Here is a 17,227-nt window from a genome sequence, read left to right as displayed (position 1 = left end):
GCCTCTTCCAGGTCTCCCACATGGGTGCAGGATCCCAAGGCCTTGGGCCGTCCTTGACTGCTTTCCTAGGCCACAAGCAGGGAGCTGAATGGGAAGTGGAGCTGCCGGGATTAGAACCAGCGTCCATATAGGATCCTGGTGTGTTCAAGGCGAGGACCTTAGCCGCTAGGCCACGCTGCCGGGCCCGATCAATTGATTTGAAAGTTACAGATACAGAAGGCTAAATCTTCTATTCACTGGTTCAAGCTGGAACTAGCAGCCCAGAGCTCCATCGGGATTTCCCAGGTGGGCAGCAGAGGCCATGGTACTTGGGCCAACTGCTGCTTTCCTAGACACTTGAGCAGGGAGCTTTGCAGGAAGGGGGCAGCCAGGATTCCAACTGGCACTCATAAAGAACACTGGTATGGCATACTGTAGCTTGACCCTCTGCGCCACAGCACCAGTTCCTCCGGGAGCTGCTTTGAAGCCACAGAGACACAACCAGTGTGAATGCACAGAAAAGAAGTCGGAAGTGGGCAGTTTCTTGAGTCCCATCCCTGCACACTCCTCCAAGGCAAGCACCCAGGTCAGGGAGCCACCTTCACCTGGGTAACACTTTTATGTCTTGCATCTGTTGTGCTCCTTGGCCTGGGGCACCTTCTGTTTTCTCAACCCAACCTCAAAGCCCTGCTGGAGGCTCCCCCACGGGACAGGCACTCCCAGAACCTGTAGCACTGAGCACCCCTGTGTCTGTCTGCCCAGGGTACTGGGAGTTCCCAGGGCAGCAGGTGATATCTTAGTCACCCTTGGTCCCAGCACACCGCTCCCTCTGTGACCTCGGTCAGCGGTAGTTAACAAATGTGGAGTAGATGGCAGGGGTGGGGCTCATTCCCTTTGTTCCATTTCACAGAGCACCGTGTTTGCCCATCTGAATCCCTCCCTGTGTCGCCTGTGGCTCGTCCACCCTTTGAGACTGAAAACGCATGCCACCCCTCCACTACCCTATGAAATGATTTTCTGGGTTGGCTGAGGGGTTGGGGTGATAAATGACTCAACTCTGTCCCACAGCCTAGGATGGCAATCAGCACTAACAGGTGTTTGTTGGTGTGAACTGAGCACCTTTGCAGTAGGGGAGTCATGGGGGTTGGGGGGCTGTCGTACAGATCAAGCAAGGAAAGGCCAGGCTAGGGCCAACCCTGGTGACAGCTGCGGGTTGTGGGCCTTAGCAGCAGGAGCAGGATCTGGCTGCTGCCACTAGGGGGTATCCTCATCCCTACAGGACACGATGCTCTCTTGTCTGCCCAGCTTTAGTTCTGCCAGGTACACAGGTAGGTGGCAGGTGTGGAGCAGTGATTGCTGAGACACAGCTTATACTTTTCCTAGGCTGACACTCTGTCATGCAGACAGCATACACAGAAGCACTGGAACCATGCACGGGCAGTTGTCCCTACTTCAAACATCCCTTTGCCCCTGGAAAGCTCCCACATGACCCATGATCCAGCTCCCCTGGCCCTCCAGGTCACATGTACTGCTGCTCTCTACAATCACACAGGCAGTGCACAGTTCACCAGGCTACATAGGCCTGCCCTTAGCCGCAGGTGGGAGTCAGGTCTTGCCCAGATTGTGGACACTGGGTGTCTAGGGAAGGGCTGTTGGCATGAGGCAGAAGCTGATCAGACTGTGGGAATTAAGAAGATAGAATAATAGGTTCATGGAGGAACAAGGGTCTTGAAGGGATGTTTGTAAATCCAGCCTTGTTCACAGCAGCTAAAATGTGGAAGGGACTTGTATGTCCACTGATGGATGAGTGGGTCGACAAAATGGAATACTTAGAGTGGAATGTGATTCAGCCTTAAAGAAGAAGGAATTCTGATGTGGTGTAGCAAACTGATCTTCTGCCTCCAGTGCTGACACTCCATATGGTCACTGGTTCATGTCTCAGCTTCTCCATTTCCCATCTAGCTCCCTGCTTGTGGCTTGGGAAAGCAGCAGAGGATGGCCCAAAGCCTTGGGACCCTGTACCCAGAAGAGGTTCCTGGCTTCTGGCTTCAGATCAGCACAGCTCCAGCCACTGCAGCCATCTGGGAAGTGAGACAGCAGATGGATGATCTCTCTGTCTCTTTATAACTCTTTCAAGTAAAATAAATAAATCTTTCAGAAAGAAAGTAGAAATTCTGTCATGTTGCCACATGGATGAATCTTGGGACATTGCGCCAAGTGAAATAAACTCATTACCCATGAAGACAAACCCTGGGTAACTTCGTTCACAGGAGGTACTCACAGTAATGAGCGACCACGGAGGCTGGGGCAGTGGTTCAGCTGAGAGGTGGAGACAATGTGGAAAAATCTTGCATCTTATCATGAGAGTCCTCGGGTTCCATTCTAGGTTGCAGCTCGATTCCAGACTCTGCAAGGAGGTGGTAATGGCTGCGGGAGCTGCCCTTCTGCCACCAGCTCGGGAGACCTGCATTGAATCCCTGGCTTCTGGCTTCTTACAAAATTGGAGAGTGAGCCAGCCCGTGGGAGCTTGCTCACTTTATAACTCTGCAAATAAATAAAATACATCTTTAAAAAAAAAAAAATAGAAGGGCCAGGTCAGCAGGGTGTGTCACCCCAGGAAGAGGGACCAGGGAAGGAGGCAAGCCCGAAGTAAGGCGAGGCTCCCATGTGAGGCACAGGCAGCTGGGCCGTAAAGCCTGGGTGGGTACCAGATAGCACCCTGGCAGCCTGAAGTCACGCTGTTATCCAAACAGGTTGAATTTAGTTAATGGCCATCATTTAAAGAGTCAAGTACTGCAATTTTTTTTAAAAAATCATATTTTAGTTTCTTGCAATCATTTGGAAAACCTGGCAATCTGCAGTTCCCATTCCTGCAGCAATCTAGCTGCTGAGCCGAGGCCTCTTCAGCCACGCAGCTGCCTCCCCTCCTCCAATCTCCACCCCCACCCCCACAAGGTCTGCTCATGCTAGGATCAGGTGCTTGCCTGGGACCTCTGGGAATACAACTTTGCAGCCCCACCATCTTATGCCTTGGAACCCATTCTGTCTTCTGCACATTGGGGAGTCGTCTCCAAAACAAATGTGCCCCCCATAGTTCAATTAGACACCAGCAAAAACTGGTCTGTCTCCAAACCCACCCTTGCCCACTGAAACAAACAGCCCCGCGTGAGGAGCGCTGTACCTGGGAGCCAGTCTCACCCACCAAGACGTGATGAAAACCTGGGCAGCTGCCAGGACACTCCCGGGAACAGGGGCCTCAGCCAGGGGCTGCCCAGCTGCTCCCTTTGGCAGTCAGCTCACCTCCTCCTCCTGCACCTGCAGCAGCTCCCAAGGTTGCATCAGCAGAGCCCCAGACCAGGAAGGCCAATAAATCACACTGGGGAAGAAACACACAGGCCTCTTGTGTGGAGCTCAAAATAGGGCAGGGGGCCGTGCCATGTAAAAAAGGCAGATTTACCCAAATATCCACAGGGTTCTCACCCATTGATAAAATGATGAATGGCTTTTGTCACATATATATCTGCATTTTCTGCATGTGCTTGCTGCAATGACTAGCTACTGCTTTTGTACTATGAAAAAGCATTCTCCATGTATAAAAAGCTACATACAAATATACATGTACAGATTTAAGAAAAAAATAAGCTGAGAAGTTCTGAGCTGGAGCCGGGGGTCGGGGGATGGGGGCATGGTGAGTAGACAGGAAGACAAAGGTTCAGACACGCAGGGAGGAGATAGTGCGAGACTTGGTGAGGTTGGCTGTGCTGAGGAGGGACGGCATGAGTCACCCCCGCCTGCCTTCTATCCTGGGAGCAGCCCTGTGGCAAAGCCACCGAAAGGGCCAGTGGAGGGGCCAGTTTCAGGAGAAGCAGGCAGGAGGTGAGGGACCCGCAGGTTGCACATGGAGACTGGTGTTACTGATTTTATAACCAGTTACTTGACTTTTATTGGCTTAGGGCTTCCCTTATAGAAGGGAATTTAGGGCACCTTGAAGAAGTCTCTATAAAGTATGAGATACCATGGACATAAAATATGAATAAGGATTTTTAAAAAAGCAAAATGGATCATAAAATAGGACCAAGAGTGAAGTAATAATTTATAACTTCTTAAAATGTATTTATTAATTTGAAAGGCATGGAAACAGAGAGAGAGGATCTAGGAACTCAATCCAGGTCTCCCCTGTGAGCGGCAGGAGCCTGATTACTTGAGCCATGACAACAGGAACTGGAGCTGCTATTGGCCCCAGGCACTTGGGTAGGGGGTGTAGGCAGCCTTGCCAACTGGCTAAACACTCGCACCCAACCTATGTGTTGTACAGTACTCGGTCCTCCAGGCAGGTTTGTGCTTCCCAGCTGTAGGAACATGCTGGGCAGGCCCTGAACACTGCACAGTGAAGATCCTGGCTTGGGGGAGGCCCTGGAACTCCTGGGGATGTGATGGAGCCAGCGGTGGACAAGGGCAGACTGACAAGAGGAAGAAGAGAGTGGAGTTGGGGACAACACCTCAGGAGCTAACCAACAGGGAGTGGCTGGGGACACTGCAGGTAACATGCAGAGAAGTCCAAAGGCAAGGGACTTCAAGCCCTGCCAGACCAGGCTGAGGCCAGTGCACCATGGGTGCTCTAGGGAACAGTGTTGGTGGATGGTGGGCTGTGGGCTGTGCAGATGTCATGTGGACAGTGAGAAGAGCCCAGGCCTTCGCCACAGAGCGCATGGGTGAAGCGAGCCTGTGCTGCGGAAAAGCTGTGGGGAGAAGCCAGCAGAAAGGAGAGGCTGCACCGTCAGGGAGACAGCTCTGACAGCGGAGCAAGTGTGTGGCTCAGAAGTGAGGACGTTACCTGGGTCCCCAGGAATGCTGGCCTCCAGTCCCAGCTAGGCTTCCAACCCAGCTTCCTACTAATGCCTCCCCAGGAGGCAACAGGTGATGGCTCAGGTTCTTGGGTCCCTGCCACCCTCATGGGAGACCCAGATGGAATTCTAACTCCTGACTTCTGCCTGGCCAGGCTTGGCATTACAGGCATTTGGAGACTAAATCAACAGAAAGAAGTTTTCTCTTTCTTTCCCTCTCTTTGCCTTTCAAATAAGTGAACATTAAAAACAAAACAAATAGGGCGTGGCACAGTAGCCTAGCAGCTAAAGCCCTCGCCTTGCACACACCAGGATCACATAAAGTCACCAGTCTAAACCCGGCAGCCTGCTTTCCATCCAGCTCCCTGCCTGTGGTCTGGGAAAGCAGTCAAGAATGGTCCAAAGCCTTGGGACCCTGCACCCGCATGGGAGACCTGGAATAGGCTCCAGGCTCCTGGCCTCAGATAGGCTCAGCTCCGGCTGTTGCGGTCGCTTGGGGAGAGAATCAATGGATGGAAGATCTTCCTCTCTGTCTTTCCTCCTCTCTGTATAACTGACTTTCCAATAAAATCTAAAAAATTTTTTAAAAAAATCAACAAAACCACTTTGAAAACACACAGGGCCCACTGCAATGGCTCAATTGGCTTGTCCTCCCTCTTCAAGCGCCAGGATGCCATGTGGGCACCTGGCTGCTCCACTTCCCATCTAGCTCCCTTAAAATGGCCTGGAGAAGCAGCAGAGAATGACCCTGGTCCTGGGTCCCCTGCCCTCTCATATGGAGACACAGCAGCTCCTTGCTCCTGGCAGTAGCCTGGCCAAGCCCTGCCTATTGTAGCCATTTGGGGAGTGAACCAACAGGTGAAAAAGATCTCTCTCTGCAACTGTGCCTTTCAAATAAATTTTTAAAAATTTATTTAAAAAAATAGAAAAGGGCCCAGCGTGATAGCATAGCGCCTTGAACAAGTTGGGATCCCATATGAGCACCGGTTCTAATCCCGGCAGCTCCACTTCCTACCCAGCTCCCTGCTTGTGGCCTGGGAAAGCAGTCAAGGACGGCCCAAAGCTTTCAGACCCTGCTCCTGGGTGGGTGACCTGGAAGAGGCTCCTGGCTTCGGATTGGCTCAGCTCCAGCTGTTGCAGTCGCTTGGGAGGGGTGAACCATTGTACGGAAGATCTTCCTCTGTCTCTCCTTCTCTCTGGCTTTGCAATAAAAGTAAATATTTTTTTAAAAAAATAGAAAAATTAAATAAACTGAATCCATAACAAGATCCTTTTATTTTTTTCTTTTGACTCAACAGGAAGGAGAACAACCAGAACTTGAACCATTGCCTGTATGGGATGCCATGTGTGAGAGGTAAATATTTAGTTCATTTTCCAAGTAAGATGGTTAGCTATGAATAAGCAACCAGCTGGTGTAACTGCTACAATAGATGCACCTGAGCTGTTAGGTGAATAGGATGTTAGTGGCCAAACCAGCAGAAGCAAATGCTGGGTAAAGTCTAATCCCATAGTTCCTCTGTGAGGACCTGGGGCAGAGGCATGCATGCTAGCAAATAAACTACTGCCACCTGGGTAGACCACCAGGTTCTGGTTCATAAAGTCTCGCTTTGTTGTGCTTCCTGATTCCGGCTCCGTCCTCCACATGGATGGGTGAGGCTGGCTCTCACAACATGGTCTTGGGCAGTGGTTTACCCTACTGTGCCACTACACCGGCCTTTCCGTCCATGGCATCGTCTCAGTAGATAGGCCCCAGCTAGTGGAGGCTGTCAGAGCCAGAGAGGAGTGGGGGCCCAGAGAAGGGTCACACAGTCACAGGCTGGGGGACACAAGCCTAGCTGGGAAGCCAACCTCCCTGAGCCCAAACTCTGGGCTTGGCGAGTCTTACCTGCTGCAGGTGACCAGGCTTTTAACTTGGGTTTCTGTCCTTTCTCTGGAAGTGGAACAAAGGCACAGCGAGCCAAGAAGCTGTCGGAGCTGGCCCTGAGCCCCAGCAGGCTGGGAAACAAAGGCCACACCCACATAAACACGGACCAGCATGGTACCTCTCTCTTGGCTTTCCGTGGCTTCCTGGCTGGCTCCTGTCTCCTGCCAGGTCCTGTGGGAGCCAGGAAGGGGTGGAGAGGGTCACCCCGCTTCACAGCTTGGGGAGCAGCAATTTGCCCAGAGCCACTGACCAGGTCAGCATGGGGCTGGAAGCTAAGGCTGAGTCTCCAAGACTCCTTGACAGGGGAGCCACAGAGCTCAAGGCCTGTTGGCCAGGATGTGGGGGTGCAGGGATAAACTCCCCAGTCGCAGGAGTCGGGGGGGAGCAGGCTCTGCTGGGAGGCACCATGAGTAGCAGTGGAGACTGACCGTACCCAGCACAGCTCAGAAACGGGATGCCACCACCAGCCAGAGGCCCTGGTATGCTCTACACTGTCCACTGTCTACTGTGCCAGCCCCCAGGGGGCCTCAGAGAAGCCCTTTTGCTTGCCCCCAGCTGCCAAGGGAAAGGACGCACATCATAAGCGGAGGGGTCTGGGAGGCTGTGGAGCTGGGGACGGTGGCTGAGCCCACCTTCCAGAGTGACAACTGTCCAGCTTACTAGTAGAGTACCCAGAGTAACAATGAAGTCTGCAATCATCTCCATTATGGGGCATTCCTTCAGGCCCTGTTAGAGGAGGGGGCAGACTGGTCAGTGCTAGTGTACCCCTGACACCTAAAGCCGGAGACCAGCAGTGCATGCACACACCCACACACACACAGCAGGTGCTCCCCATGCTATGCCTCCCACCTGCCCTCCGAGAGAGTCATTTCTGAAGGGCAGACCCCATCTCCTGGCCCCTGCTGCCTCTGATGAGGACCAGGGCCAGCAGACCCCAGGACTCAGGGTTTGGTCACGTGGCTCTGGGCTTCAATCTCCAAACTGCAAACTGGAGTTCACCCAAGCCACTGGCTATGGGGAGCATTCCTGGGGGGGAGGGGTTGCCTAAGCAGGTGGTGGTATTCAGGCCCTGCTGTTGCCACATGGTGACTAATGTGGCCCCTGCGCTGAGTTCCGCTCACTGGGAGAATCTGGCCCAGGTCCAAGGAGGGTGCTGCCGCCACAGCCCTGCCAGGAGCAGGTTTACTGGCAGTAGGCTCGGTGGGCAGGTCTGACCTGTGCTCTGTGGTTAGCGCTCCAGGGCTGGGATGGTTGCAAAAGGGGCTGGTGCTGTTCCTGACACAGTCAGCTCTCTCGGTCTCCTCCCCACTCCCCAGCTGGTTCCCAAGAGAACGGGCAGCTCTGGGAGGGTGTGGCACCGCTGCCCTGGGCACCACGTTGCTGTGAGAAGGGAGAGAAGACGCAGTTCCGCCAGGTGCGCGTGCGCTTGTGCTCTCCCCCTGCGCAGGTCCAGCGCACACAGATGCACCTGCTGCTACACGCCCACACAAATCCACACAGAACCGAGGACCAGCACCCGCAGTCAGAGAAGGCAGACCCTGCTTCGGTGCACACAGGCAGGCACCATCCGGACTTCACACTCAGGAACACGGCCCGGATGGGTCTAATACACACCGAATGGGTGCGCTGCATGAGTACACAGACACCCACATGCCAGCACCAGCCACCCAATCACGCGCACACACGAAGTTACTCAGAGTTTTGCCTAAAGACAACACTCAGCTTCAGCACCCAAGGCTGAGAGACACGGGCAGGAGCTGAACGTCAGCAGGTACTCTCCTGACATCATCTAGTATTTATTGGACACCTAGTCATGCCCAGTGTCACATAGAAACCCGTGGGCTCCTGTAAGCATCGCTGGCTGGCCAGTGTTCGGGGCCCTGGCTTCACATGAAAACAACCCAAACACTCCCAAATGCAGATGTAGCAATGGATATTCAGATAGGTATAAAATACTGAGCAAACATACATTTGTTCATTTGCTGTTACTGTCTCATGGTGAGTGTATCATAAAAAGAAAGAACACTTTAGCATTCTAAATGGAAAATACTAAAAATCGCATCCGCAGCATGACCACCAAAAATTACCTAAAGAAATATTCAAAGGGGCAGACTTTGTGGCATAGAGTTAAACCACCACCTGTGCTGATGCCAGCCATTTGCATAAGGGTGCTGATTTGAGTCCTGACTGTTCCATTTCCAATCCAGCTCCTTGCTAATGTGCTTGGGGAAGCAGCAGATGGCCCAAGTGCTTGGGCCCCTGCACATATGTGAAAGACCAAGATGGCATTCAGAGCTTGGCTTCATCCTGGCTCAGCCTGAGTCCCACCTGTTATGACCATCTGGGGAGTGAACCAGCAAATGAAAGATATCTTTTTCTCCTCCCCTACTCCTGTTCACCTTTCAATCTAAAAGAGAATGGAGGTTTAAAACTTTTTAAAAATTTACATTAATAAGGACATATGTAAGCATGTATGTACAGGCAACATAAACTTATCCAATGAATATAACAAATATTCCTTTAAATGTAGATTTAGGGGCCCAGTGTGGTAGCCTAGCAGCTACAAATCTTCTCCTTACATGCACCGGGATCCCACATGGCACCAATTCATATCTTGGCTGCTCCACTTCCCTTTCATCTCCCTGTTTGTGGCCTGGGAAAGCAATCGAGGACAGCCCATGGCTTTAGGACCCTGCACCCACATGGGAGAACAGAAGAGGATCCTGGCTACTGGCTTCATATCGGCTCAGCCCCAGCTATTGTGGCCACTTGGGTAGTGAATCAGCAGATGGAAGATCTTCCTATCTGTCTCTCTGTAAATCTGACTTTCCAATAAAAATAAATAAATCTTTTAAAAAATAAATATAGATTTAGAAGAGTGGAGAATGAAGCAAAAAGAGACAGAGAAAAAGTAACCAAACTGACTCAGAAAGCTAAAGTGAGGTTTTATTTGAGAGAGTGTGAGCGAGCCAGTGGGTCTGGAAGCAAAACCGACCCCTCCTGTTACAGCCTTCAGGCTTCCTGGATACTGGCTCAGCCAAGGCCTGCCGCCAACCTCAGCCTAGGTACTCCAGGGCCAGCAGTGACCTTGGCTGACTGCATGACTCCATGATAGCATAAAGGACTGGGGCAGAGGGCTCCCTCTGTCCATGCAGCTGGAGCCTGTAGCTGGGCTCCGCGAGCCAGGTGTTGGGAGCTGTGAGTGTTAGTTATTTAAAAAGATTGGAGAGTTCTAGTCATACAATATTACGATATTATTACGATATTATTACGCGCAGCTAATTCCCACAACCTGGTTCTTTACCGTGAGCTGAAATCACCAGGCGCAACGAGGTATCTTACGAGGTTTATGCCAACGGGGCAGGAACAGGGTGGAGGGAAAGGGGAAGGGGAGGGGGGAAGGGAGGCCGGAGGAAGACGGGAGAGCAAAGAAGAGCGAGAGGAGAGAGAGAGCGAGCTGCACCTGGGGGGGGAGGGCTTTTTGTCAGCCAGGTGTAGGGGGTGGGGATTGGGAGGGATTGAGGCCAGGCCCCCAGGGGATTGGCGCCTGCAGGTGAATGCCTAGGGATGATTTGAGCTGAAACACACCAGACGCAACGAGGTATCTTAGGAGGTTTTTCCAACGGGGCAGGAACGGGTAGAGGTGGTGAAAATCAGGAGGAGAAAAAGGGAAAAAGGAAGCACCTGGGGCCTTTTTATGCAGGTGGGCCCGCAAGGTGTTGGGGGCGGGGATTGGGAGGTCTTGGGGAGCAGGCCCCAGGGGATTAGTGCCTGGGGATGATTGGTGAGTGGGCGGGGCTGGGGGAGGGGCTGGAAGATGGGGGGTGGGATTCAGGTGGAATGCCAGGTTACATCTGATTGGTGGGTAGCTAGGCCGGCGGGAATTTCATGAGCTGTGAGGAAGAAGGAATGGCGAAGGGTCTAGGGAAGGATATTGGAATGACTCCTTACAGTGAGGGCACTAGTGGAGCCAAGAGCAAGGCAGCAGAAGACAAAGCAGGAGCTAGAGAGGGCAGCTGGGTCAGCTTCCAAAAGCAGGAACTGTGGGGAAGACCAAGCCTTGGAGTGAGCAAGGCAGGAGATACCCGGGCCTAAGCCAGCAGACAGGCTGGTGTCAGGTGCGAAAAGGCCTTGGATTCTGAACCACGGAGCTGGAAGCTATTCCTAAACATCGGGAATTGGGGGGCAGTCTGGAGCCAAGGAAGGGTTGGGGGAAGAACAGTACACAGGATGGGTGGGGTAAGCTGCCTTGCCAGGCTCAGTGATCCAGCAGGAGAGGCAAGATGCTGACCAAAGTTTCTCTTTGAGCGACAGGGATGGCTCGGTACCCTAAGGGAATTGAACGGGGGGAGCAGAGAGTTTCCCTGATCAGGCTTTCCTCCCCTTCCAAGGCCCTGGGAACAGTCTGGAAGCCTATAACCCAGTCCAGAATCCTCAGTCTCAATTTTCAAACCGAGAAACTGAAGCACCAAGAAGGGAAATGATTTTTGCCTAAAGGTCATGGATGGTATCAGGTCTTGAACTTGAATCTGGATCTCAGCCCCTCAGGGGAATGAGTCAGTCCGGGTTCAAGTATCAAGCTTGTCATGGCACTTCATGGAGACATCTCCAGGGACCTGACCATTCTGGGGAAGCTCAGCAGGACATGGGCACCAAGCAGGTGAGGTGGCAAGGACTCTGCGGAGGCAGGCCCTGGCGGGGCAGGAGGTAGACAATCTTGGGGATTATCTGAAGTTTCACTTGGCTATGGTTTCTGTCCCTTGGCCCTACTCTTCGACACACATACACACACACACTCCACACGACTGTTGGATCCAGCTGAGGGAGCAGGGCCCAGTGCACTAGGATGGGCCTGAGAGCTCACCTGGCCCAGCGATGTCGGCACAGGTGTCCCAGGTGTGCCTCAGCAATAACACTGGGCAGGACTCACAGTCAGGCAAAGCACTGCCAGCTCTCACCTGAGCGCCCGCTCTTTTTTCTTGGGGCCTGCTTCCTTATGGTAAATCTGTGTTTATTTTCGCCCAAGTTGCGTGAGCTCAAACATTCCTTCTTGGTCGTGTCGTCTGCCGTTCTGCCTCTCTCCCAATGAATCTGCATTTGTGCAGGACTTCTGGGACAAAACTCATGGTTCCCTTCTTCACCACCACTGGGCCAGCTTTGCGAGGCTGCCATTTGGCACAGCTCATCACGTGGGCCAACCAAGCCAAGGGCAAGGGCTGTGGCCAGTGGGCTGTGGTTTAAGGTTGTTTTGGGGGTTTCCTTTGTGTTTAAGTTAAAAATTGGAGGGAGGGCCCTGTGCAATGTCAGAAGGATTGGGACAGAAGGAGCCGAGGGCTCGGGATTGTGCCAGCTGATGCTGAGCGAGAGCAAGAGGGCACGAGCCCCACCTACCCGGTGAGGTCATGGGAAAGCAGCACTGGCGCTGACACCTGGGGAAACCCGTTCCCGGGCTGCTTCCCACGCTGCTCTCCTGGGAACCGGCTAAGCCCCAAGTGAGCAGGGAGCCCCACACCACCCCCCTCCTCACCAAGGAAGTTCCCATCACACCAGTCCCACCCTGTCCAGACCCCACCCTTCCACCAGGCCTCAGTGCTCTGGTGTCCCGCCCATCTTTCTACCCAGGCCATGGGACCCTGACAAAGTACAAGAGGGCACATCTGGAAAGGATGGACAGTGGGCAGCAGCTTCAGAAACTCAAGGTTTTATTTGTAGACCCTGCAGTGCTCTCCCTTTCTGGTGTGACCTTCGCCAGAAGGTTGACCCCCACCCACCCCTCCCCCAGGCTCTCATCTGCAGCTCCTCCCCCTTCCTTGGCCTGAGCCCGTCCTCTCACTTCCTGCCCCAGCTCCTGGCCCAGCCAGTTTGGGCAGTGCCTGGGGAGCCCTGAGACCCAGATCGTCCCAGGGCCAGCCCCGCCCTCCCTGGCCTGAAGGGCTGAGGGCAGCCCAGGTGTCAGCCTGCGCTCCTGCTCTCCCCGCTCCTCGCCTTCCTCCTTCCAGCCCCGGCCCTCAGGCCCAGCCTCCAGCCCCACACCTCCAGGCTTCCCCTGCCCGCTGCTCCATCTCTCCATTCCTCACCGGCCTTTGCTTCACCCATTCCATCCCAACATGTCTGTCAGTCCTTCCAGCCCTCCAAGCCTTCCAGCCAGCTGGCCCCAGGCTCTTCCTCATCCCTGGGTCCAGCAGGGACTGGGGCAGGGGTCCTAATTCAGCTAGGCTGACCGGCAAGCCTATGTGTGAACAAAATTGGGAACTGGATGCCAGACTGCTCAGCCGGGGTGGCTGACAGTGCAGGTAGCATCCCATGCAAATCCAAGGGCTGGCTTCTTTTTGGGGAACTATTTGCCTAATGCAAGGCCCCAGGAGCACCCTGGCTTAGCAGAGTGAGCAGCTTGAGGCCCAGGTCCCCACAGCGTCCAGCAGGTAACTAAGTCCCACGGGGCAGCCAGGCCCCAGGTTCCAGAAGTCTCTGGCCTCCTGTGGATCGCTAGCTACACGCACTGTTCCCCCCTTTGGACAGCGGGGTAGCGGGTAGAATGGGATTCTCAAACAAAGCAGAAGAACTTCTTCCAGCGGCAGCGGGACAGGGTGCGGACACCTTTGGCGTTGAGCTTCTTCTCCAGCCGGGCCTTGTGTTCAATGGCACTGAGGATGGCTGAGTCGAACACCTCCTTCAGGTTCTTTTGGGTCAAGGCCGAGCACTCGAGGTAGCAGCAGGCCCGGATCTTCTCAGCCAGGCCCTGAGCCTGCGGCTGGGGGACGGGTCCCTCGCGGCCCCCCTGGTCCAGCTCAATCAGTACATTGACATCGTCCCTCAGGTCAGCCTGGGTTCCCACCAGCAACACGGGTGCCTGCGGGTTGTGGGTGCGGATTTCCGGCAGCCATTTTTCGGCAATGTTCTGGAAGGAGCTGGGCTGCACCACGCTGAAGCAGGCCAGGAAGACGTCGGTGTCCGGGTAACAGAGCGAGCGCAGCCGGTCAAAGTCCTCCTAGGGCGGGAAGGCTCGGGTGAATCTCCCTGCCACACTGCAGCAGCATCAATCGGCTTCTCCGGTGGCTCTGCAGATCCCAGCCTCCTCCCTTCCTGCTCCCCCATGGGGTTCTCCGTCCGATAGCCCACCTCCCCCACTGCCACTTCCTTGCCCTAGACTACTAGCAGAGGCTGCACCCAGCTTCTCACCTGTCCCGCCGTGTCCCAGAGCTCAATGCGCACCGGGGAGCCATCCACTAGGACTTGCACTGCAGGGGCGGGGCGGGGAAAGCCCGAGTTAGGGAGAACGCCCTGGGCCCCGCCAGGCCTCAGCAGCGTCACCTCGGACCCGCTCCCCGCCGTTCCCCTCCTCCTTCCCTGGGGTCTCCTACGCCCTCCCGCCCCCGGTGGAGCCGCGCAGCCCCAGCGCCGTTGAACGTACCGGAGAAAGTGTCCAGCGCCGTGGGTCGGTAGCGCGCGGGGTACCCATTGCAGGTGTAGCTGACAATGAGGCTACTCTTGCCCACCGCACCGTCGCCCACTAGCACGCACTTGATGCCCAGCTCCGGGGTCGCGCTGCGCCGCCGCGGAGGAGGGGTCGGGGCCCGGAGAGGGGGCGGCTCGGCCTCGCTCAGCTCCCGCGGCGGCATGGCCCGCTCCGGGGGCAGCAGAGGGGCCAGCCCGGGACCAGGCTCCGCGGCGCTAGGGAAAGCAGCTTATGCTGGACCTGCCTCCGACCGAGCCGGTCCTGGATGCACTGACTCGCTCGCTCGCCCGCCGCTGACCCGTGGCTATAAGTAGGGCCCGCCCACCTCATCTGCATGTCCCCGGCGGCCCCGGGCGCCGCCCACCTGCCCGGACCTCCTTTGGCCGCGCGCCCTAAGGAGGCCCGGGGAGGAAAGGAGGCGGAGAGCTGACGCTCAGGGCACCCAGTCAGGTACGAGGACAAAACCTCGCCAAATGACGACACCGAGCTCTGGGCATCTTGCTTGCTGGAGATGGACGGCGGCGATGTATTGTGAGCAGGAGGCAGCCCGCTACAGAACACGTCATCGAGCAGGTGCAAATTTCAAACACATGTTCCGATTAAACCTTCTCCAAATTAGGACAAAAAAGCCATACGTCTGTTTACACGAGTGTTTAAAAGTCAGGATGGGGTAATTTTGTGACTACAGGAATGTGTTGAATAACACAGAAATCTGAGTTGTTAAGAACACAGCAGGTGGCTGTGGGCTGTGGAGTCGCCTAGCTTTGGCAGAAGAGCCGCAGCTGGGAGCCCCCGGGAAACCAGACTCAATATCTTGGCTCCACTCACTGAAGGAAGTGGGAAGCCAGCTGGGGAGGATTTTGGAGGCCAGGTCCCTATTTGGCTGCTGTGTAAATCCCAGCAATAGCCACAATTATCTCGGTCACCATCTGAAGTATTTAATAGCCACCTGCAGATGCTTGCTGGCCGGGGCCACCCACTGTCCTTGCCCTAGAAGGAGTTTGCAAAGTAAGACAAGACAGAAAGGTCATCCAGAGAGCAAGCCAGAACCCGAGATGCTAATTTCGGCTGTTTATTGCAGCCACACTGGTGACACCAGGCGGGGAATCCTTTCCCTGGGCCCCAACGCGGTCTACCAACAGAGATCCTGGGAGGACCCAGGCCCAGGGAGTCGGCCTCGAGAGTGTGGGGAAGTGAGGTGATGGATATGAAGAAAGGCAACAGTTTTGTTTCTCAAAGACTTGGTAGCAGGAAAATCCACAACCCAAGTCTGAAGAGCTGTGCCTGTCTTCCTCCCTTCTCTCCCCTTCCCTCTCCTTCCCTTCCCTCCACTTCCCTTCTCTTCCTTTCCCCTCTCCTTTTATCCCTTTATCTGTTGAGTCCAAAGAAGACAGGGGGCTGTGTCACAGTCAATGCATCCAGCTCCCTACTAATGTGCCTGGGAGGGTAGCCCAAGTGCTTGAGTCCCTGCATCCACATGGGAGACCTGGCTGAAGCTCTTGGCTTCTGTTTGGCTAAACCTGGCCATTGTAGCCATTCGAGAACTGGACCAGCAGATGGAAGATGTGTGTGTGTGTATAACTGCCGTTCAAGAAAATAAAATCTTTTTAAAAAAGAGAGACAAGGCCCGGCGGCGTGGCCTAGTGGCTTAAGTCCTTGCTTTGAACGTGCCCCAGGATCCCATATGGACACCGGTTCTAATCCCAGCAGCTCCACTTCCCATCCAGCTCCCTGCTTGTGGCCTGGGAAAGCAGTCGAGGATGGCCCAGAAGCTTTGGGACCCTGCACCCGCATGGGAGACCTGGAAAGAAGTTCCTGGTTCCCGGCTTCGGATCGGTGCAGCACTGGCCGTTGCACTCACTTGGGAAGTGAATCATCAGACGGAAGATCTTCCTCTCTGTCTCTCCTCCTCTCTGTATATCTGACTTTGTAATAAGAATAAAATAAATCTTAAAAAAAAGAGAGAGAGAGACAGCAGATAGAAAGTTGTGACTTAACTGTTAAAATCCTGACCTTGGGGAAATGGTAGGATTCTCACTGTCTGCTTTACATCCTACATCTACATCCCATTTGTGACTGAATATTAGGGAATGCTATTAATTCCTAACTGTAACCCCCAAGCCTTTAAGACTTCTCAGACATTCATCTGTCTTTCCAGCAAGTGATAGGGTCTTAAGTGTTGTCTTCACATTGTAGCCTTCCTCCAGCATGCCCAAAAGGTCTTCCTTGGGCTTGCCTGGAAGAGGGAGAGGGATGTAAAAGACCAGAGACACCTCCTCAGCTCACCTGCTGTATACCTTCTGCAAATCACTGCCTCCCTCTCCATGCTGTACTATGACAGGTGAGCCATGTTGATCTCTGCAAGCCTGGTGATACTGCTGGGACAGAATCTCTCTTTCTCTCATGTCTACAATGCTCTTGTCCTTCTACCTGTGTGTCGGTGCTAGCTTAACTGTAGCTAAAAGTTTAAGGATAACTCTGTTTAGTCCTTCCTGCAGTGTGCGTGTGTATGTGGTAATAACATGGATGTAAACATGGAGAGGCATGTGCTGGGCATAGGGATGAAGTCCTGACTTCGCCTGAGACAGCCATTCTTCTGTGGCAGGGCGGGGACACTTGTGACCTCAGTCTCTCCAGTGTGAGCTGGTTTAGGGACGGGTCTCATCAGCAGCAGGGGGGAGGGAGGGGACAACCTGGGGAGTCAGTGAGTCACCAGTTTCTCAGCCCAAGACTGGCTGCGACTGCGCTGGGAAAGGGCTTTCCTTAAGAGTGGGCTGGGTCGCACTCCTGCCCCCCCCCTCGCACAACTTGCAAACCCACATTTGCCGGGATCAAAACTCTGGTGCTGATGGTCTCTGTAGAGACATGAGAGAGCCTAGCACCAGGGTAGGGGCCGTACCAGACAAGCCTGGGGTAAGTTGTGTCCGGAAAGTGAGGTTGTGCCAAACAGGAAGGTGGAGGAACTTTAGTCGGATACAGGAGCCAACTGAAAAGAGCTTCCCACGGTCCAGGTTCCAGGCACCA

General features: G+C 54.3%; 1 protein-coding gene across 1 annotated transcript; it reads right to left on the bottom strand.

Moving 5' to 3' along the window:
* Window positions 1-12,531: 12,531 nt before the first annotated feature.
* Window positions 12,532-15,504, bottom strand: RHOV (ras homolog family member V). The gene is made up of 3 exons (XM_004578168.3): window positions 14,159-15,504; window positions 13,927-13,985; window positions 12,532-13,735 (listed from the first exon to the last, which is right to left on the bottom strand). The coding sequence occupies exons 1-3, from the start codon at window positions 14,364-14,366 to the stop codon at window positions 13,292-13,294; spliced, it is 711 nt and encodes a 236-aa protein (XP_004578225.1). The 5' UTR covers window positions 14,367-15,504; the 3' UTR covers window positions 12,532-13,291.
* Between the last annotated feature and the right edge of the window lie 1,723 nt (window positions 15,505-17,227).

Source organism: Ochotona princeps, chromosome 6, assembly GCF_030435755.1.
Source record: "Ochotona princeps isolate mOchPri1 chromosome 6, mOchPri1.hap1, whole genome shotgun sequence".
Classification (NCBI taxonomy): Eukaryota; Metazoa; Chordata; class Mammalia; order Lagomorpha; family Ochotonidae; genus Ochotona; species Ochotona princeps.
The sequence above is the reverse complement of the archived record's forward strand: the minus strand, read 5'-3'. Positions and strand labels throughout refer to the sequence as shown.

Excerpts from the sequence above, each read along its gene's own strand:
- RHOV (XM_004578168.3), bottom strand. The coding sequence starts at position 14,366 with ATGCCGCCGCGGGAGCTGAGCGAGGCCGAGCCGCCCCCTCTCCGGGCC. Across the intron at positions 13,986-14,158 it reads GGCGCTGGACACTTTCTCCG|TGCAAGTCCTAGTGGATGGC; the intron begins GTACGTTCAACG and ends CCGCCCCTGCAG. Across the intron at positions 13,736-13,926 it reads TCTGGGACACGGCGGGACAG|GAGGACTTTGACCGGCTGCG; the intron begins GTGAGAAGCTGG and ends TTCCCGCCCTAG.